The 22622-nt window shown below is 35.8% G+C and overlaps 1 protein-coding gene and 1 pseudogene across 7 annotated transcripts in view; one reads left to right on the top strand and one right to left on the bottom strand.

Annotated features, from left to right (window-relative positions):
• Nucleotides 1-1848: 1848 nt before the first annotated feature.
• FKTN (fukutin) overlaps nt 1849-22622 on the top strand; it is a 64341-nt gene continuing 43567 nt past the window's right edge. For 6 of the 7 annotated variants that reach the window (XR_002781523.1, XR_002781522.1, XM_023533483.1 and 3 more), the window contains exons 1-5: nt 1849-1987; nt 12280-12485; nt 16652-16702; nt 18810-18869; nt 22371-22574. Coding sequence is in view for 5 of the 7 variants with exons in the window: in XM_023533483.1 (XP_023389251.1) it covers nt 1885-1987; nt 12280-12485; nt 16652-16702; nt 18810-18869; nt 22371-22574 (624 nt within the window). In the remaining 2 variants the exon portion in view is untranslated. The remainder of the gene's footprint in view (nt 1988-12279; nt 12486-16651; nt 16703-18809; nt 18870-22370; nt 22575-22622) is intronic. The other variant, XM_023533481.1, reaches the window with a different exon arrangement.
• Nucleotides 3698-3816, bottom strand: LOC111742906 (annotated as a pseudogene).

The raw sequence follows: 22622 nt of genomic DNA, 5'->3' as shown, positions 1-22622 counted from the left end.
TATCGATGATGATTTTCTCTTTTAAGCACAGCCACACTTGGTTAACATTTTTAGTAAAATTAACAGCAGTCCCTTAATATCATCTAATGGCTCACGCCACATTAAAATTTATTGTCTCAAAAATGTCTTTTTATGGTTGCTTTCTTCAAATCAGGATCCAGACAAGGTCCACACATTACATTTAGTTATATGTGTCTTAGGTCTTTAATTTTGTAGTAGTTCCCTCCCCTTTTTAAATGCCATTGATAAACTGGGGCATTTTTCTTATGGAATGTCCCACATTCTAAATTTAGCTGATCACTTCTCTATACCTAGCATTAAATATAGAGTTTTTATTAAATGCAAGTTCAATTTTTAGGCAAGTGGTGCTGTTTACTTTCTGTTGCATCACATCAGAAAGTACATATCTGGTTGTCCCAGACGTAATGATAAGATTGATCAGGGTTTCAGGTGGTGCCAGCCTAATACATTTATTAAAAAATTCCCCATCAAAATTTCACCTTAATTTTAGTATCCATTGATGAGTGTTGTCCTTTGTATTATTTCATCAGGAGAAACAAAATGGTGATTGTTCTATCATTCATTCTTCATTTATTAGATGGAATTATTATCATTTTGGTCACACTGAAATACACTTCATACAAGAAAGGATAAATACTTGATGTTTTTGCCTTTACCAAGTTTCAGGAGAGTGAATTGATGCCTTGGCAACCTTCAATCATGACTAATGAGTTTCATTTTTAAGGATTCATGAATTCAAGAATTCTTATATATTTGATGTGTTTCAATCAATAGCAGTTACTCATTTTGATGCTCAAATTTTCCCATCTTAGGTCCCTAACAGCACCAGTGTTGGATGATCTTGTTAATGTTTGGTAACTTCCTTCGTTTGGTGTTACCTACTTTTTTGATTAACCTACTAACTACTTGTTTTAAGTATACAGAAGATCTAGTTCTAGGTAATGTGACTTCTACAGAATAAGATTGTGTGTACACGGAAATTTTCCAGAAGGAAAAACAAGAAACGGACAAGAGTCATAACCCTGGGAAATTCGAAACTTTTTCATTTTATGTTTTTCCAAAAACCAAAGTTTGGAAAACAAATACATGCGGGGAGTATTTTCAGCTTTTACTATGGGCTGATAATAGTAATTTTTGTAGCAAGAACTTAACATTACAGTGATGTTTAGTGCTTTATAGTTTCCAAAATTTATTGTAGATACTGATTCGTATCTGATACTTAACAATACTTTGGATTGCACAATTAAAGAACTGCAGAGGGGTGTGTGTGTCCAGACCTCAACCGGGCAACCGGGTTGTCACACTCTGATGGCTGTCGTGCAGGCACTTCAACCTGATGAGCAATATGAAATGCAGCTGCTATTTCCGACTCTACCCCATCTCACCTGATGGTACTCAAACCGAATTCAGAACCCCTCTGTATAGCACACGCAGTAAAAAATTATTCGTTGTTTATCTGAAATTCACATTTAACTAGCACCCTATATTTTATATGGCAAACTCACACGCTTTAGGAAACAGCTCTGCTGGGTGCTTTCCAATTATTGGTCCATTTTCTAAAATCTCAGGTCGCACTTCTGTCGTTATCTAGACAACAGATAAAAGGGCTTTAGCTAAGCAGTTAGATTTCAAATGCTAGGAAATCGCCAGGGCTCAGTAAATTTCGGGGGTAAGGAAGTGGACAGGCGGACATGCGTCAGGACCATGGGAATGTCTCTCACACCAACCAGACCGGTATCCACGGCTCCTGCACTTGACGGCCCCTTTTGCAGCGTTTGCTGTGAGTGCCGTAAAGCAGAGTTGTCACTGCTGTTGAGTGAGGTAAGGACTGAGACGCTCAGCTTGGTGGCCGGGCATGGGCAGATGCTTTCATATAAGCATTGCTTATGGTTTAGATTCCCTTACTGGGCATCCCCCAGCATTCTGGGCACCTACTGTCTCCCGGGAGGCCAAGGCAGGCCACAGGGTGAGCGCTTTCCGGGCAGGGGACTACTCAGTGGGCAGATGTCCACTCGGGCAGTACTTCTTACGCGTCTGGGCGTGTCAGCAAGTAAAACCCTCGTCCTGGGACAGGCCTAGTTTTGGAGGGCGATTGAGACCTTTGTAGGACCCCGATTGGGGTAATGATGTTTGAGCAGGATCGTGAGAACCATCTCCGGATTTGCGAGAGGATCTCTGGGGCTGGGTGGGGGAGAGCGTTGCAGGTTGTGGGACCAGTGTGTGCAAAGGTATAGAAGCATGAACCGAACTGCCAGGTTTGCGCAGCACTTCATATTAAGGTAATGGCTGGAGGGATGGGTGCTGGAACGGGGACGCCAGGAATGTGGCAGGAGCTAACGTTGGGTCTCAACTGGGAAGGACCTTGATGCCCTATGAAGGAGTGTGTTCTTGCGTGGGTAGTGGGGAACTGCAACAGCTTTCTAGAGAGGGAGTAATTTAATTAACTATCTCTTTTCTGATGCTTTCCCCCGGGTTCAACTCTCAGTTTAACTGAAGGAGTATATTTACTCAAGCACCACTCTTGTGTGTTTAATAGTAGGACGAATACTGCTAGCCATGCTAAGTTTCATATGGCTTTAACATTTGCATTTTCAACTGAGGGGTGTCGGGAAAGACTGGATATGTGTAGATGTGACTGTTAGCTTTGGATAGGGATCTAGAGAACCAAGTTTAGATTTTACTACCAAAACCAATTTCTTAGTAACATGAGGCAAAGTCACTTATCTCTGGGCCTCAGTTTTCTCATGTAGAAAGAGGACCTAGATGATACCAGGTTCTTTCTACTTTTGGATCGCAGGTTTCCAAAGAGTAAACAACCTATGAACAAATACCAAAGTGAATGATGGAGCAGAGCATTAGGAATTGGGAAAAGAGGGAAGCCCAACAGAAAAAGCTGGGATTGAATCATCAGGAACCATCTCTGTTGAGCACCATGGATAAAGATAGAGAAGTCAGGACTAGGCATTCACATTTTAGAGTCTATTTGCGGAGGTGGATTTTGAGAGGATACAGGATTTGGGAAGGATGGAACACTAGATGCTGAAGGAACCACAAGTTGGGAGGAAGTGCAGTATGATCTGAAAAGGAAGGAAAAAGGAATGAGCGAAATGTCAGCAATAAACGACTTGATTTCTTAGATTTAGATGATAGATGTTTTGAACCTGGGTTTGTAAAAAGTGAATTTAAGTGCTGTTGACAAAAATGAGAATTCTGTTAGAATTCCAGCATGCAGTAGTGTTTTGGGAATAAGGTGTCACGAATTGTAGCTCCAGTGTTGCCAATAACTAGCCTCTTGGGCTGTCCTTTAATTCTAGATCCCATTCTCTGTAAAGTGATGTTGTTGGATTAGGTGGTCTCTCTTCTGTAAAACCTATAAAGCATGAGTCTGGGAGAATGGAGGAAGGTATTTGATGGAGAATAAAATTGGTACTTTTGAATGTTAAATTCTAGCTGTAGGAGAGTTGGAAATATAGGCAGTTGGAGTTCATAGATTGGAATTTAAATAGTAAATTTTCTCTCAGAGGTGGTAGTTAAAATCTTGAAAGTGAATTTACTCTGAGGTATAGATTGTGGAGAGACTATAGGATGTGCTCATAGATAGGACGCTAGAGAAATGGTTGAAGGAGACTTGTGGATCTCAGAGCTAAGTGCAAGAACTCCTTTTTTTTTTTTTTAATGCCTGCAGCACCTGGTCTTTCTAGGTGGTCTCTCATCCAAGTACTAACCAGGCCCAACCCTGCTTAGCTTCCAAAATCAGATGAGATTGGGCTCGTTCAGGGTGGCATGGTCATAGACTAAGGACTACTTTTAAAAAAGGATTACGTATAGTCATAGAAATTCTTGGGGCCACCATTGTTATTAAAATAATTTAATAGCATTTACAGTAGATATTAAGCACTCACTTGTGGGAACTGGGCCAAAAGCAAATAATTCAAATATATATAATCTCTACTGTCTTCCTAATTGTCTACTCAAAAGTAATATTTACATATTTATTCAAAAAATACTTGTGTGTTTCAGGCACTACTGGGTGCTAGCGATGTAGTGAACAAGGCAGATATTGCTCCTATCTTCCCTGCATGTAAAGGCCTTAGCATCTAGAGCAGTGGTTTTCAAATTTTAATGTGCGTATAAATCAGCCGAGGGTCTTGCTAAAATGTAGATTCTGAATCAGTAGGTCTGCAGTAGGGCCTGAAAATTCTGTATTTCTGACAAGCTCCAACATGATGCCAGTGTTGCTGGTCTGAGGACCATACTTTTCAGAAGCAAAGATCTAGATCCTGTCTAGCAAATGTGGCAGTTATTAAGCCACTACTACCCATCATCTTTTTATTAATAATTTTCTTGTCTATGGAAAAATATGTTTATTATGAAAATATTGGAACAGTATAGAAAAACATAAAGAATAATGTAAAAATCACCCCAATTCTCCCCATCTATAGATAATCATTATTGATATTTTGGTGAACATCCATCCAGATACTATATATGTACATATATTTACACTTTTTATGTCGTACTGAGTACTTGATACTCTCTAAGCCCTGTGTTTTTGATTGTGTTAACTTTATAGTTTTACTAAGATGGGATGATATTAACATAATTAAAGCCTACAACATGTGTGGGCTGTAGTAAATGAGTATCTATTAATTAACCCAGAGAATGAGAGGGATTTTAATAGTTTTTTTTTAACGTAGTCTTTTTAAATTACAGAATCAACTGACGTTCACATAAGATAAACAGAAAATAAAAATAAAAGCACCAACACTCCTCCCAGCACAAAGACAACCACTGTTCTTACTCTGGTGCGTATGATGACTAAGATGGCTTTTATTTGAACCCATGAAATAACTTGTGTAAATAATGTTTGGGTCAAAAGAACATTCAGGTCAAAAGCCTTTTTTGGCTTTTTTTGTTATATCTGCTGGTTTAAAATAACCATAATCTATTGTTTATACTCTGTAGTCTTGAGACAGGAAACAGGTAGCAGGTTGCCCAGTGTCTAGTATATAAGGTTCAGTAATATTTGTGGACTTAATTGAAGAATGAATGAATGAGGTAACAGAGCAAAGTGACCTGTGTGACATAAACTCTGGCTGTCACTCTTTACCTACAGCTGCTCTTGTTCACGTCTCATCTCAAATGCTTTTGTACTCTGTGTGTACAGAGCTCTTTTGTGGGGACAGAGGTGTCGCGTATTTGTGTAGTTTTGGTTTTTATCTCTGTGTGTGTTTTTGTTTTGTGGTATGTGGTATTGTGGAGTATGTGGACATATAACTTTCTGTCTCAAGGAACTATAATTTAAGACTGACTGCAAAAAGAATACAAATACACAGTGCCGTGGAAATGTAAAGGAAGGGGACTTTAATCAAGAGCAGAAGGAGCTACTAGTAGACTTTTAAGATAACTTATTAATTATTCTAGCATTTATTGTATACTTACTATGTTCTAGGTGATATTTAGTATTTTACATGTATTACTTTGTGTAATCCTCAGAGCAGCCCTGTGAGTCAAGTATAATTTATAGATCCGTTTTAAACATGAAGGCATAGAAAGTTAAATAACCTGGCCAGGATCATATAGGCTGCAAGTGGCAGAGCAGGATTTGAATACAGCAGTCTGTCTTCAGAGCCTGTACTGTTAACTACTCAATAGACAGTGAGTGGGGCAGAGGGTAGGGAGAGGAAGCATTGTAGATAGAAGGAATAGCATAGGCAAAGGTGCCAAGATGAGACAGCACTGTATCAGTGGGTTCACGTAGGGGAATAGTACTAAGTAAGCCTTAGAAGGTCTTAAAGTGACACAAAGTGATACTATAGAAATAATTGGACTTTGGTCCCTAAGATGGGTGTTTTGAAGAAAGCCTGGTAGTAGAGTATTCATGTAGGAGGCTTTCTATCTAGGCAGGGTTAATAAGGCCTTTGAGTTAGGCTAACTATACTGGCAATGGAGAAGGAATGACAGCTTTTAGAGGCACCGAGAGTAATATACACAGTTTGTTGACTCATTAGATGTGGAGTTAGAACCACAAAAACTTTTTTGTTTTAAACATAAATAATTGAAAAAATACAGATACCATTAACAGAATAGATAAATGGTCCAGTCATGAAAGAAATCTAGTTTGAAGGTGGATGGTGATTGTTTTAGTTGCTAGTGGAATGTTCAAGAGGACATATCTAATAGTCAGCTGGAATATTTATGAGTAATAATTAACCAGTAGATACGGGAAGTATACCTAATAAAATGATTAAGAGAGTGTAAAGAGAGCATCCATTGGTGAACATCCATCCATATTTTGTATTAAGCACAGAATAGTAGACATATTAAGAAATACCACTTCCTCACCCTTTTACTTTGCCCCGTAATATCAGTTCCCTCCTATCTTCACTTCCTTTCTCATCTAGCCTTTCTTATCTAGGTTTATGATTTCAGACATTTTCTTTCAAAAACCTCATTACTCTATAGACATTCAGAAAGGAGTCATAAAATGATTTTTCTGAAGTATCAAATGGAGAGACTAATTTTTTTATATTCAAGTGTCGGCATATTGAGATAGAGGTTAAACTGCAAAGGGTTAAGAAGCGAATGAGTGGTAAGGAGATAAAGAGATTTCTTAGACTCTTGCAGTCTAACCTTTACTTCCAGGATACTGATACTCTTTTGAGAAGTTAGCAATGAAAGGAAAGGAAATGAACGACAGGAAGGACCAGCAGTATTTAGGGGAGATTGGATAGCCTCGATTATTACTAGGCCTTTTTGGCTTAGAGCTGCTAAAAATGTTGAGTTTTTCTTTTTTTTTTTTTTATGTCTTAACTCTGAATACATCTTCAAGAGTAATTTATCTTTATGCTTTCCAATCTGTTACCTCATCGCTCTAAACATGTCTTTGCCTGATTGCATTACCCTCTTCTCTGTAGTTTACCCTCCTGTTTTATTTAGTGATATTTGAATAATTGAATTTCAGTCTGTCTGATTCATATCACCCATGCTTCCCAATGTCCCAGAGTAAATTGGCATTGTTGAAGATACCAGGCTAGCACAAATCACCTTACGAACCTAAGTTAGGTATCGGGCTGGTCATTTCTTGTCCAAGGGCCTCTGATGTTAAGAGAGGTGATCCAGAAAGCAGGAGTGGGGAGAAATGGAATGAAAGTCAGGCAGTTAGACATTCTTTCAAACAGATCCTTACCCAGATGATTCTCAAAAGAACGGTAGTGGTGATGGGATGTCAGGATAAGACAGGTGCCAAAGTCTTCGGTGCCATTTCCGTTAAAGGACAAGTGACAATGTGAAAGGGCAAGTGAGAAGCTGAAAGACTATCAGATGCTGCCCTTGGCTGTACAAAGAGCCTGAGATCGATCTTGTACTTCCCATCCTGTAGATTTTCTTTTACATTTCTACGTGGATTTCTTCTACCACCAGTTTTTCCCAACCTTTTTCATGTCTTGACACATAATGAAATTGATAATAAGGGTGAAAGAAAGGATAAAAGAATGTGTTTGTTCTTGGCTGCAGGTGACCAGTCTTGGGCGGTAGCTACCCTAGGCCCAAAGACTGAGGGGATCGATAGCTCTAACACCCATAATCCGTTAAAGGTTCAGTTGGGAAGCAGACCTACCCATTCCTTCCTTCTTTGTCAAATCTCAGTTAATGCACTAGTGATGGCCTGCTTCCACATCATCTAAGAATAATTCTGTGTTGTAATAATCCATATTTATATTAAGCTTCTCATATTTGCATTAGAACTTGAAGATATTTTGCCTACCTAAACTCATAACTCCCCTTGGTGTCCCCATTACATTTTTTTTCCCTGAAAACATTCGCTGTCTTTCTTCCCCTCCTAATTTTAATTTACTATTTCTGAGATATTCTTCTCTTTTCCATTAGGCATGATATACTTATCTTCTTTAGGAAGCTTTACCTAAGTTTAAGAAAATACATTACTTATTTTTCCCAACATTTTATTATGATGGCTAAATTGTCACACGTAAAAAAGAAACGTATACAGAAATAATATTTCTATTTTGGCTCTATGTCATATTTCTCCATATGTTATTTTTAAACGTTTATTGTTTCAGAGTTAGAACCAAGTATGGGCTTTACATTTTTTAAAAAATCACTCTTTTTCATATCTCATATTCTGTTTTATCATTAAAGTTCCTGCAGGACATAGAACTTCTCAAAATAAAAACTTTAAAAAATAGTTTTCTGTGCTCTTGAGCATTGTGCTGTATATTTGAGTGTACTTAGTATACTTATTATTACTTGAAACTAATTCAGCTAGTTTTAGGCTGGTAGTGGCGATGGGTACTAATAACTATAATTCAAGATAGAAAGCAGTAAATACTTTAGGATTAGTTGCCTCTCCTTGTACTCCCATGGTAACCTGTACTTACTCCTTCATAGCAACTACACTGTTGATATTGCCACTGCGTTTACCTCTGATAGAGTCTATCACAGACTAGAGCAGTGGTTCCTAATAGATGTTGGGTGGTAAGGGATGGGGCTTGTGCATTTTGGAAAAAACTCCCCGTGCTGTTCTCTAGGTACATCACACCCGCCATCACCATCACCATTCTTCTTTTGAAAACTCTTATACTCATCTCTAAAGTCTTAGAAGATAGGGAACTTTATGGTGTTTATCATTTTATCTCCATTGCTTAGCATTTTTTTTTGGCACTTTTTTTTGGCCTATAATGGTAAACGGTAAATATTTATTCCTTCCAAGTAGGTAAAAGTAGGAGGTTAGGGCTAGGAGAGAACACTTCTGACCTGGAAGAGCACGGAAAACTTCATAAAAGAAGGGTCATTTGAGAGAAACTATGAAAAGAGGAATAAAACTGGTTTTATGGAAATGGATGAGAGAATATCAGACGAGAGGGAATGAACAAAAGCAAAGAAGCAGAAAAGTATGGGATGTATTCCAGGAATAGTTGGGCAAAACCACAGAGTGTATGAAGTGGAAGAAAGCCTAGAAAATTTGACTTGTGTTCAGTCAGATTGTGAATACCGTCGAATGCTATTGTATAGAATTCAGACTTTATTTGTAGGTCGTAGAGAACTACTGAAAATTTTAGGTCCTAGTGTAACTTGATTAATCTATTAGCAGCTTCATCTATCTCAGTGTATAGGTAAGATTACGGGTAGGTAGAAAGTAGAGACTGGGATATCAGTTAAAATTAGGACATTAGTTACAATTAGAATCTAAATTAGAATGACAGTGAAGAAGAAGACGGAGTTGATGCCAGAGATATTTTAGATATAAAACCAACAAGCCTTGGCCTCTCTTTTTTTTAAAGTATCATATTATTCATTTTAAAGTGGTAACTAAATTTGTAATGCAGAGGTAGTGCTAGGGAAAAAGAATGTTTTGACAGGCTAATACTCCTCCTTTGCAGTTGAATTGCCTTGGTATTTATAGAAAGTAAATAATGAAGTAAAGTTAATTGGATGTCATCTTGATAATAAAAATGTAGTTAAGCGATGATAATTTTGAGGTTTGTTTCTTGTAAGAATTAATTAGATTAGACACGTGTCTAAAGAGAGAACAAGATATTAATTCGGACTTTATGTTCTGCAGTGGTTTGTATAGGCCTTTTATGCATTCCCATTTATTAATTCAGACGTAGAACATACTGAGCTGTGGCACAATCTGAATGTCAATTTAGATTTCATTAGGAATCAGTGTACGTTGATGTACTATTTAATATAAGAAACTGAGCTGAAATCTTGAAAATGAAGGATATTCTTGTTATCTTGTGAGCTGCCTTTTTTAGAATATTTGATTGTTTTATTTTAGTAGATTTTAGCTGACAATGAAATCTAATACCATCATCAATGTTATTTTATGTTGCTAGTTTTTAGTTTAAGGAGATAGAAAATGGTCATGATTTATTCAGTTATCTTTGCTAAATACACATTATCTATACATCAAGTGGATTATTTATATCACTGTTGATATAATTTTCTTAAGTAGTTTGTTGACCTTTATAATTTCTTATGATATTTGCTTTATATAGGCTTCAGCTCTAGAAGTTCACTTGGACTGTTTTAAAATCCCACACCAAGACTGCTGATTTCATATGGCAGAGTAAAGACATTTGTACCCTCTTCTGTCTGAAGTTACCCTGAAACAGCAAGGAGGATGAGAGATAGAAATGTAATCACATCTTCAATGAGACTAGAAGTCCTGTAACCCCAAATCAAAATATTTGAGAAATGGTTGTCATATGTAAGCAGGAAGAAATTAAAAGAGGATGCCAATAGAGTCTCAGACAGAGCTGGCAGAACAAGGAGAGATAGATCTCCTGTTTATGGTGGGATCAGGATGCATAGGAAGGCCTTGGGAGCTTCCTTGGATTGTTTGGCAACATGAACTAGCAAGAAAGCAAGAGCAAAAGAGAAAACACACAGATATACCATCTTTGTAGGAAGCATTCCCTTGGTGAGGCAAGAAGTCATGGCCCAGAATCCAGCCCTGTTTCTTCCTTCCACAATCTTGCAAATAACTGATCTGGGAGGAGCTCACATCATTCAAATATAAATAATAATAAAAGAAATAAGCACAGTATACAAAAATGCTACAAGAAGAAAGGAGAATCTAAACAGGGAAAAACAAGTGACAAAGAATCCATGAGAAACTGTATTGGCCTAACAAATTTATTGAAACAATCACTTTTAAAAATAAGAGACAAAGTTTATTGATCTAAGAGGTAGGCAGAAGGAGTAAGAGAACAGTTTATGGTGAATTATAATCTGGCAAAGCTGAAAAATAAAATCAGAGAAATAAAAGGCCACACTGAAAGCAAAAAGGAGAGTTAACATTGTTGAAAACTCAGGAAAGGACATGATAACAGGCTTTTGAAAGTTGGACAAAGTGAAGAAGGAATGAAGGTGTTGAAACAAGTGCTTAATTGTAGTTCCGGAAATAGAGTTTAACATTAGAACAGAAAAATATTCAAACATATAATGTAAGAAAACTTTGCACAAACAAAAGAAATCTTAATTCTATAGATTGATAGGGCACACAATAAGGAAAAACTGATATACAATCATCAACATAATTACATACTAGTTTTTTGAAAATTGGGTTTCAAAGGTAAGGAATGTGTTCTTTGCTCATTCCATTAAAGTGATCAATTTACCTGTAGGAGAGTGCAGGGCAGTGGGGAGGGAGTGGAGAATCTCATTATCGAGGGAATATTTAGCATTACAAAAGAGTGGCACTAAACCTGTAAGTCATCAAGGGTAAGAAATTGTGACCTCAAAGCCAAATTATCAATTGACAACCATTTTTGAACAATGCAAGAACTCAAGGTAAATAGTACACATAAGTTCTTTTTGATAAACTATGAGAAGATGAATATCAGCCATCTAGTAGATGAATAGAGATGATATGACAAAAGGATTGACAGAGAACAGTAGGAATAAGACCAAAATAACTGTGAGACATGTAGTTAGAGAATACAAAAGAATACAAAAAACAAGGTAGAAAGAAATAATAAAAGGGTTGAAAGAGAAGGCAGGAGGTAGTATAAATTTGCTGTTTTAATTTTAGTTGGAAAACAAAAGACAAAGTTTAGACATCGAGTAATACAGGTATTAGTATATTTAAAAGAGTAAGGATAAATACAACTAAATGTAATATGTTTAACCAAAATCAAACAGTGAAGAGGAGGTTAGAAGAAGTAGAACTATGTTAAATTTCTTCTCCTATAGAAATAATCAGATGAAACTAAAGATGAAAGAACAAAAATTTTTGTAATGCTTTCTTTATACTAGCAAAAAAACCTGAAAACATACACGGGTCTTTATAAAAACTGACCACATCCTAAATCACAAAAAACAAAGAGCTGTCATACAGAGGTGGTTTCTTGACCAAAAGCTTTCTTGATTTCTTCTCGGGAAGTAGTTTGTAGTATGGTTGACAGCATCAGCATCACCTGAGAACTTGTCAGAAATGCAAGTTTAGAGGCCCCACACCAGATCTACTGAATCAGAAGCTCTGGGGGAGAAGCCCCCCAATGCGTTGGTCAGTTTTTATAAATATCCCATTTGTGGCTTTATTATTTGCAACCGTAAAGAATGCTATGAAAAACATTTTTGTTCTTTCAGGTTTGGTTTCATATCTGGTTCTTTCTTTAGGATAGGAAATTACCAAATGAAAGAACATTCTGTAGAACTTTAGATAACTTTTTCTTTCTTTTGTTGCTGTTTATTAGAAGTGAAAAATTAAAAATAAGGTTTTTGTTTCTTTAGAAATACCTTTTGTTCACGGAATACAAGATTATCTTCTTATCCAAAAAGATGAAACCAACTGGGTTACTTTCAAAAGACAACCAAGTGAGCACCACAGACTAATGAGTAGAATCAATAAGAACGTGATTTTGGCGCTTTTAACTTTGACAAGTTCTGCGTTTCTGCTGTTTCAGTTGTACTACTACAAGCACTATTTATCAGCAAAGGTAACTTTTTCTCTTTTCTCATCATTAGGCCTCACTTTAGCTGTATATTTTCCTAACATTCTTTCCTTTTGCAATACATAAAATTAACCACAATTTTTCAGATCATTGCATATTTCTTACTGAGATTCTCATCTTTGTCGGGTATGGCAAGCAATTAAAAATTGCAGTTAAATGTTATATTGTAATAACATACTAGAAGTCAGAAGTGCCCAGTTTCAGTGATGTTGAATCTACTGAAATTTTCTGATATGGTTATGTAAAAATTATTCTTCTAAACAGATTATCCTTCATTAGAAAGAATTCAATGATAAATACATAGACTATTAGGTAAATAGACTATCAAAGAACCCATTGATAGACTATCAAATTAGTTAATTTTAGTACAATGTATTTTTTAGTTTAGTACCTACCAGGGAAGTGTAATAGTATAACTTACCTTTGTTATAATCTGTAGGCATAAAGATACAGAGATAATGGATTGGAAACTAATAGCTACTGAAGATCACACAGAATATACTTCTGTAGTCCAGATAAAAAATTCCAAAGTTGAGAAGGTTTTGCCAAATTATGAAAAATTACCAAATATTCCCACTGGAGTTAATTATAATGACTTTCATTATTAAGCACTAAGCTAGATGCTCTCCATGCTTGATTAAACCTAAAAACGACCCTGGGAAAAACATATGGTTTTTGTTTTTACTTTTTTATTCTCATCTGATAGTTAGAATTATTCTTCAGAAATAGTTCTTTCCTCTCTCTCTCACTAAGGGGAGGCTACTTCCCTGCCTACTTGAGCTTAACGCTGAGACTTAAATTTGGCTGATGGAATGTTATAGACATACGTAGATATTTCAAATGGGCTGTCATGATTTGAGTTGCCCTTTGTGTTTTTCTGACTTTTTATGTGCCCTAGGTAGGTGCTGCTCCTTCAGGCGGGGCCCTGAATAAGATATATGGAACAGACAAAGGCATAGCTGCCCAGCTGACTCATAGATCTGTGAGGGAGAAAATAAAGACTTAAAAGTCTTTATGATTGGGGTAGGTTTATTGTGCAGCATTGTTACATGGGGTTGCTAGACCTCATTTTACAGACAAGAAAATCAAAATAGAGATGGTAGATAATAACCTAAATCACCCAATTTCTAACATGCAGGGATGACTGTTGAACCTAGCTCCATTCTTCCCAGGCTACATTATTTTTAAAATAATTGGCAAGTACTGAGGCTACCAGATATCTTGGCTATTTATCTAATGAATGTCTCAGTGTGACATCAACCTTTCCTGATAATTTTCTTAGTTTAAAGTCTTAGAGTATAATTTCTGCATGTTTTAGATTTTGTTACATATTGCAAAGTCACCTTTCATAAGGATAAGTAATATACTGGATTTCCTATACCCTTTCCAAATATGGGAATAATAGCAATAATAACAATAGTGATGGCATCTGTATCAATTAGAGGTGCTTTTGGCTGACTAATAGTAGCTTAAACAAATAGATAGTTATTTGTCTCTGATACCTTTAGGTCCAGAGCTTCTGAATTCTCTTGACATTTTCCTTGTCGAGACTAGAAGAAGAAATAGTGTATTCTAGCAAGCTTCTACTTTTGTGACATTAGCCTACAGATTTCCAGCTGCAAGAGAACCCGAGAAAGCAAGGTTTTACTACTCTACTGGTGTTATTTAGCTTTTCCAGCCTCCCTGAGATTGCAAAGGAGAAGGGGTTTCGAAGTTCTTGAGGTTTTGGGCCCTATATAGTCCTGGCTTTGAATTCTCATTTGGTTATTTGTCTTTCAGCAAGTCACTTAACTTCTTTAAGCTTCAGTTTCTTTAAATGGCGCTAAGAGCAACTTTGCCAGTTGAGATAATATAGGTAATGCATTTAACTTGATGTCTGATACATGTAGATGCTCAAAAGATGGTAGCTATTAATAACTTACATTTTCTAGCACTTTTAAGGTTTACATTGGTGTTTGAGAAATGAAATCCTATTCACTTTAGTGTCTTTATGAACTTCTATTTTTCACTTTTTTGTAAATGAGTTTAGCCCAGGTATGTTAAAGTTCTTGCTCAAGATGGCCAAGTGCAGGCCCTATAACTTGTGTCTTTACTCATAGAGCTACTGCAATGTGTAAATACAAGTATGTTCAAAAAAAACTTCTCTAAGATGGATGAAAAGGTAAGAAATGAGATTGCTTTAAAGACTGCTGAATCACAACAGAAGATCATAAAATATTGATGCCTTAGTGGAGTGAAGATAAAGTCAGTGAACTGTGTTTGTGTAAAGCACTGAGTGAACCAACTATAATAATATTCTTGACGTAGTCCCAAAGGCACACCAGTGCCAGCAGTAATCAGCTGTTCTCATTACTGAAGAGACCACTTACAGGGTTCTGTGTTAGGATATCTTACTTTGCATTCTATTTAGTAATCTGGGTGTGTTTTTAGTTAAAAAGCGGGGAAAGGGAGTTGAAAGGAGAGTTTGGATTTCAAATTTGCAGTAGTCATTCACAGTGAACAATTTTGTATATCATTAGTAGACGCAGAAGTAAATCTTTTAGCCATTTAGATTATGTGCAGCAAAGGTTTTTGAAATATTTTGAATTGGTCAGGTACTCTTTAAAATTATGCAAAAACATGATTTTCCTTCGATATTCTTTGACTATTGGCTAGTTCCATTTTGCTCTGAAGGATATTATATAGGTCATTGCCGGAGAAGAATATTATATATGATAGTCTGATCTAGTATGGTAAACTGATAAATGCTATTGTCCCTCTCTTCCCATCCCACCCTTCCATGTCCCCCAACTCCTGCCATTATTCAGAAGAAATAAATATTTTTTCATTACTATTGAAGGATTTTTAAAAATTCTTTCATTTATTCTCAGACTTCAGACTGTATAGATTTTCTGGCCAAGTAGTTCTGATTATTAATAAACATAGCTTTCCCACCATTTCACATTTCTATTATGAATCTTATCCACTTATAACTTTTATATCTGGGGAGTAAATGTGTTTCTCCTGGAAGGAAGGGCACTGAGATACAGAAGGGGAAGGCTGCCTGGAGGGCGCATTCACCATAGTCAGTGTTTCTGATCATCAGGTTTGCAAATTTATAAACAATGGAAAAAGATCAGTTATTAAAGACTTCATTTCTTAAAAAGTATTACTGTTTGATTCTATATAGGAATAATTAATGATCATGCCAAATTAAGAATTTGTCTTTTTGGTTTCTGTCAGAAACTGATTCTTGGATACTCTCTTTCAAAAAAGACAGGATTTTTCCTTGAATCATCCATCACCTGGTTCCCAAATGCATTCCTTCATGGCTTATCTTGATTTGACTCATTTATCAGTGAAGTTCATTAGCCATCAGATTTTTTCTTCCAGTCTTTTCAGCATCTGCTTCCATCTCTCCTTTTATTTGTTTATTTCACTTAAATTTTCACTGTAAATATCCCATACACAATGCTTCAGAATATCTTTAGGCTTTTTTAAAACCTCTTCACTTTAACCATATGGCATTTCTTATAGAACATTCAGTCATTCGTCAAATATTTATTGAGGGCTTAATGTGTGCCAAGCACAGTACTAGGCTGTGAGACAGAATGAGGAAATCGAGTGTAATCCTTGCTATCTAGGAACTTATACTTTGGAGAAGTTTAGGGTTGAAGGGGAGAGGCGTAAGAAACATATAAAGAGACATATAAACAAATGACAACTGACATAGGTTACTTCTTCAAAACACACTTCATAAAACCCTGTTCTGCCTACTTCACTGCTTAAAGCTTAAGAACTTTTCTTTCCTTTAATCTGAAGCCTTTGTAATCCTCCTCCATACAGCTGTTTTTAAGTAGAGATCCGATCTGGTTATTTTCTGCATGGCATACCTATGGAGTAAGATCCAAACTTCTTAGTATGATGTGGTAGGTAACCTCCGTTTGCCCCTGCAGATCTTCTCCTCACCATACTCTGTGCCTTGGGAGGGTGACCTCTATGGACTGCATTAGCTGAGCTCCCTCCCTTGCCTGTTGTTTTCTTTTCTTTCTTTTTTTAGTTAATAAAATTATATAGGTTCAAGTATACAATTCTATAATACATCACCTGTATATTGCATTGTGTGTTCACCTCCCAAAGTCAAATTTCTTTCCCTTTGTTTTCCATTTGAGTTCAGCCAGTGGAAAACATCAGATGGAGACTGGAGACCGGGGAAAAGTGAGGTCAGCTTATTCATTCTCTTGGTGCTCTATTTGTAGGGTTGTTAGTTAATAGTGACTGCATTCCTTTTGGTTTTTGTTTTTTGGGACTTGTAAAGTTTGAGATGTCTATTTGACATCCAGATGAAGAAGGTGAAGAGACAGTTGGATGTAGAAATGTGGAGGTCAAAGGACTGGCATGTTTGGGAATATAAATTGGTATTTGGAAGCAGATAAATGGTATTTAAAGCTATAGGAGTAGAAGAATTACCATAGGAGTAGAAGGAAATGAACATAGAGTGAACAAAAAGTCCCATGGCTTGAATTTTGGGAGCCTCCAACATGTCAAGGAGGTAAGAAGAACTAGGAGATGAAACTAAGAAGAAATAGCCAGAGAGAAATAGGAAAACTGGAAGTATGGGGATCCTGAGAGCCAAGTGAATGAAGTGTTTAAGTGAGGTAGAAGCAACCAACAGTTCTTTATAGATCAGATAGGACAGGGACAGAATAAATTATGGCTCAAGTGAGTTCATGGAAGGAGACGAGTTAGAGGCAATGAAAGCAGACAACCCATTAGGAGTTTTGCTGTAAAGCGAAACAGAAAATTATTCGTTGGGAGAGAGGAGTTAAGAGGGGGTTGGTTTTTTTGTTTGTTTTTGTTATTTGTTTTAAGAAAGAAGAGATGATATCCTGTTTTTACACTGATGGGAATTAACACTGATGCCTTTTTTTCTCAAATATCCCTCAGTATTAAAATGTTAGATTGTCGGGTGGCTCCATAGTGTAGAGGTTAATACATCTGCTTTACATGCAGAAGGTCCTGGGTTCACGCCCCAGGTAGAGCCACGGACCATACCATACCCTGGGTGCGCCAGGCCCCCCGAGGGCTCCAGGGGCACGAGGACCCAGTTGCACGCTGCGAGCGTGTGGAATGAGGTGCCCCCACCTTCAGTGATCCAGTTCTTAAGGGGAAAGGGCAACATCCATAGGTCAGGGGTAGAAGTGGGGGTGTGGGGGGAGAATTAAAGAGGGGAAAGACCATAAATTAAAAAAAAATAAAAATTAGGAATATAAATAACTTGAGCTAAGAGAAAATAGGAAACAAAAAAATATATTAAAAAAATAAAATGTTAGATTGTCTACATTGCTGAGATCGTGAGGAGAGACTCTACCTTCATTACTCAGTATATCCTTTCTTTCTTTCATCCCTCCATTCCTCCAATTAATAAACCCTTATTAAGCATTTACTAATTACCATACACCATGTAAGGCACTGGCAATATAAAGATGAATTGGATTTTGTTCCTGCCTTTGAGTTTATGTTTGGGGTGGGATGAGTCTCCTTTTTAGAAATTTGGAGCACATTTCATTTTTAGTGTGAGACTATTCTTCAACATCCTCCCATCTATACCTTATAAAGAACATTCAAGGCATGAGAAACTTCTGTGGTTCTTCTTTGAGCTAGTCCCTAGGCCATCAGACATTCTTCTGTTATTTTCATAGTATTTTGGGGCTTACCAGTTGAAAACTGATTCTCTAGGCCTGAATATTTAAACAAATATTTTAAACTCAACATTTGGAATTATGTATGTTAAGAAAAGTGTGGGCACTAAAACTGTCTGTAAAACAAATAATGCCTACTTTGCAGAATTATTATGTGGGGTAGAGGAGAATACAGAATTCAAGTGTGGAAATGTCAAACACAGTACACTTAGAAGCTGCTTAATAAATGTTATACTTTCTTATCACTTTGCCAAGGTGTACTAACACTAACTCAGTGTGGAGATAAGCTGAAATTAAGGGTATGGAGCTAAATGGATAAACCTCAATTCCAAAGAGATAACAAAGAGTTTACTATTCATCAATGGAAATTAATTAGTTTAGAGATGTTGGACATATACACCTTACCGTTTAATAATAATTTATTACAGTCTGTCAGTATTTTCCATCATGGCTGGTTGTATACATAATTATAGAATTCTCAGTTCATGACTATATGAAAATAGGTATTTGGCGAATGATTTTTAATGATTATGAACCATTGTATAGTTTGAATCTCATGCCTATCCTACATGTAATGTTGCATGCTGGGCTTTGGATTTACTAAAATGTTCTTTTGTGATCTTCCTAGAATGGAGCTGGTTTATCAAAATCCAAAGGAAGCCGAATTGGATTTGATAGCATACAATGGGTATGTATAATAAGCAAGAAATTCCTCAGTTACAGTGTCCATGTAGTTTATTCGTTTATATACTCAGTAGGTATTTGTTGAGTGATGACAATGATAATCGCTACCTTGGTGAGGAGTAGGGGTAGGTGGTCGAGGGGAAGGGGCAGACCCTGTGCCAAGTGCTTTACATGCAATATCTCACTTAGTCCTTATGGAAATTCTAACAAGTCAGTACACACTGTTATCCTTAGTTCACGTAGATTCAGTTAGTGTGCTAAGCGACTGAGTCCTGATTCTGTTTGCCTCCAGAACCCTCATTCACTGAGCTGTGGTGCTTCCCCAAGTGAATAAATATGTGAATAAGGATTGAACTATAAAATAATGATTAGGAATAAAAATCTATTCAACATGTTTCCTTTATAAGATAAGGAAAACTAGCAATATATATAATATATCCCTGTTTTAGTTTACAAATTTCAGAGCCTACACATTTATAAAATATATTTTCTTACCTTTTTTTCTAACTAATCTTAGAATGAAAAACTAGGTTACTAATAAAAAATTACATTATCCTGTTAGTATACATTCTGGATATGACTAGATATTTCTTTTAGATGTACTTCAATCTTTGGCTTCTCTTAACCAGGGACACCAAACGCTTTAGTTTAGAAGTGGGCTTTCACATGACCAAGCAGCAGTAAAGTACTAGTGATAGTTTTAGGACACTGCTGACACCAGTTGGGTTTGAACCACTGTTGAAAAGGTAAAGTCTAGGATATCCTATTATCAGGCTCATCAACTATCAAGTCTAGAAATATCAATGTGAACTTTTAATTTATTAAAAATAGCAGGTGTTTTGCTCTGTGAACTTGAGATAGTCTGAGGAGAAAGAGAAGTATGGTACACTTGGGGTTCATAGTCCCCAGTCACAATTATAAAGACTCCAGCAGATGAAATAAAAGGGGGCATTTTGAGCATTCTGTCTAGCTCTGCTCTACTTCCATCCCACTTTTAAGAAAAACACATACATAATACTTGGATCATATTTATTGTCCTGTGAGTGAAATAATTTGTTGAGATTTAAAATTCAGTATTTAACAACCGTGAAATACATCCATCTGAAGGTAATGGAGGTGCTCTATCATAAGTTTTAACACTCTAAAATGTGATGACACAGTAACAAACTTTTCAAGTTTGCCATTTATTAAGAGTCTTCATATGTGCAGTGGAAGAGCATGTTCAGAAAAAGTTTTAAAGCTTTAATAGCTTCAGTGTGACAGAAGACTTTACTTTGGCTCAGCCAACAGCATTCCCAAAACCTGTAGTATATAAAGCAGTCAGCAGGGGTACAGATTCACTGATATATTTTAAAGTGGAATTTGTTTATTTATGGCTTAACATTATAAGAAAAAGTAGAGCAGCCCCATCTTTTTCATGCAGAGAATGACCATTGAGGTGGGATAAAATAATTGATTTTTTAAAAAGAGTTTGCTTTTAAAGTAAATAATCAAAAAGTTAAAGAGTAGCTTACTATATTCAGTGAGTTCTCTTTGTAATTATATTGCACAGTACTAAAAATCACTCTTTATAATAGTTGCAAAACCACAGGGAAGAGAGAAGTACTGAAATACTTTGTTCTAATATTTTATAAGTAATGAAAGGTGAAATCTGATCAACGGTTGTGGTACTGAAGCCTGATAGAATGAATTATTAAACACATTACTTGAGAGCACTTAGAAAAGATAATTATTAGGAACTAGCTTTTCACTAAGAACAAGTCCCACCAAGCCCTTTTAGGTTCTGATAAAATTGTAATACACTGGCCGATGAATAGGCTATTATAATGTCAGTGTATCCTATTTTCAACAAGACATTTTTCTTTCTTGTAAACAAAATGAATTACTGAAGGCCAGATGAAAATAGTCATCTCAATTTAGAATTAATTGAATTTAGAGTCTATTGGACATCTCTTTCCAAGGAGCATTTATAACAACCTGGAAGGCATACTTACAAGGTGAGTTATAGAATTTCTCCTTCACCCTGACTTAATCTATATTTATAGTAATAATCATAATGAAGCCATCATTGTGTTTATCACGTTTGTACTTAATACCAAGCTGAAAGAGATTCATTCAACAAACATTTAATACCTTATTTGTACTAATGTCTGTCATCTAATCATCTTTCTTTTAAAACTATTTCTTCTCCTTTTATTCTCCTAGTGTAAAGCATAGAAAGCAGTAACATAAAAGGAAAAAATTGATTAGACTATCAAAATTTAAAGCTTCTGCTCATCAAAAAACACCATTATGAAAATAAATAGATGTGCCACAGACTAGAAAATATTTGCAAAACGTGTATCTGACGAAAGACTGGTATCATGGTAAAGAACTTCAGCAACTCCACAATAGATTTTTTTGTGCATACTTTTTATCAAATTCGGGAGGTATCCTATTCTTGGTTTGCTGAGAGTTTTTAATCATGAATAGGTACTAAATTTTATCAAATACTTTTTCTGTTTTGAAATTATCATAGATTTTCCCCCTTTATTCTGTTGATACAATGAATTTCATTGATTTTCAAATGCTCTCTTGTTCGTGGGATAAACCCTACTTGGTCAAGACATTTACTTTTTGGATGTCTTTTTTTTTTTTAACTACTGGAATTGACTTTCAAGTGTCCTATTAAGTATTTTTATACCTTTATTCATGAAGGATGGTGATCTATAATCTTTCTCTATGGAGAGGCATACATCCCTTTGAAGTCATGATTGCTTTGACTGAAGTCCGCTTTTAAGCAGTAATGTGTACCCCTTATTCTATTTATCTTTGCTACTTTTAGGTTTTATTACTTCTAAGTGGGACTTAGTTTGTTTCTATTCTAATTTAAAATTTTATTTTTTTAGTAGAGGACTCTACTTACTGCCCACCAGAATTGTATCTAAAAATATTACAGTATTAGAAAAACTATGTGAATGGCTAAGCAGGCAATGTATTTTAATTGGGGTCTTTTCCTTAGAAAGATTATTAAGCAGTATTATAAATATGAAGGAAAGTGGCATATAAAATAGGTTTTTGGTTTCCAAAAGGTTTACTGATTTTTAAAAGCTAATAGATCTGGTATTTCCTCTTGTACTTTTGCTTGAACAGATTTAGCTAATATCAAGAGAATAATTTGTAAGCTTGACGTTTTCATCTCTGATACTACTTTTTCTACAAAGATTTTCTTATTCTTTTGACATATAGTTAATTAATAGCTTACTGTTCTGTACTTTATAATATGTTGCATATATTTTTACTATAGCGTATTTTATCTTGATTTATAATTATTTGTTCATCTTCCTCAGTAGACCGCATACTTCTTGAGGGTAAGGACCAAGTATCATTATTTTCTTAGCATATTAATAAGGATGGTATCTATCTAGTACACACTCTATGTACTTATAAAATTAATAAAATTTAATAAGATAGATTGTTGTATCAGTTTAATAGAATTAAGGGAATTCTTTTTTTTCTCAAACAGCGTGCAGTTAAAAAATTTATTATGCTAACAACCAGCCAAAATGTACCTGTGTTCCTTATTGATCCTTTGGTTCTGGAATTGATTAATAAAAACTTTGAACAAGTCAAAAATACTTCTCATGGCTCCACTTCAGAATGCAACTTTTTCTGCGTTCCAAGAGACTTTACTGCATTTGCTCTTCAGTATCACCTATGGAAGAATGAGGTAGGATGATTTGCTTTCAGATAATGGAATGTGTCTTTTACAAAAAAT

The sequence above is a fragment of the Pteropus vampyrus genome, unplaced genomic scaffold (assembly GCF_000151845.1).
Source record: "Pteropus vampyrus isolate Shadow unplaced genomic scaffold, Pvam_2.0 Scaffold103, whole genome shotgun sequence".
NCBI classification, from domain to species: domain Eukaryota; kingdom Metazoa; phylum Chordata; class Mammalia; order Chiroptera; family Pteropodidae; genus Pteropus; species Pteropus vampyrus.
The sequence above is the reverse complement of the archived record's forward strand: the minus strand, read 5'-3'. Positions and strand labels throughout refer to the sequence as shown.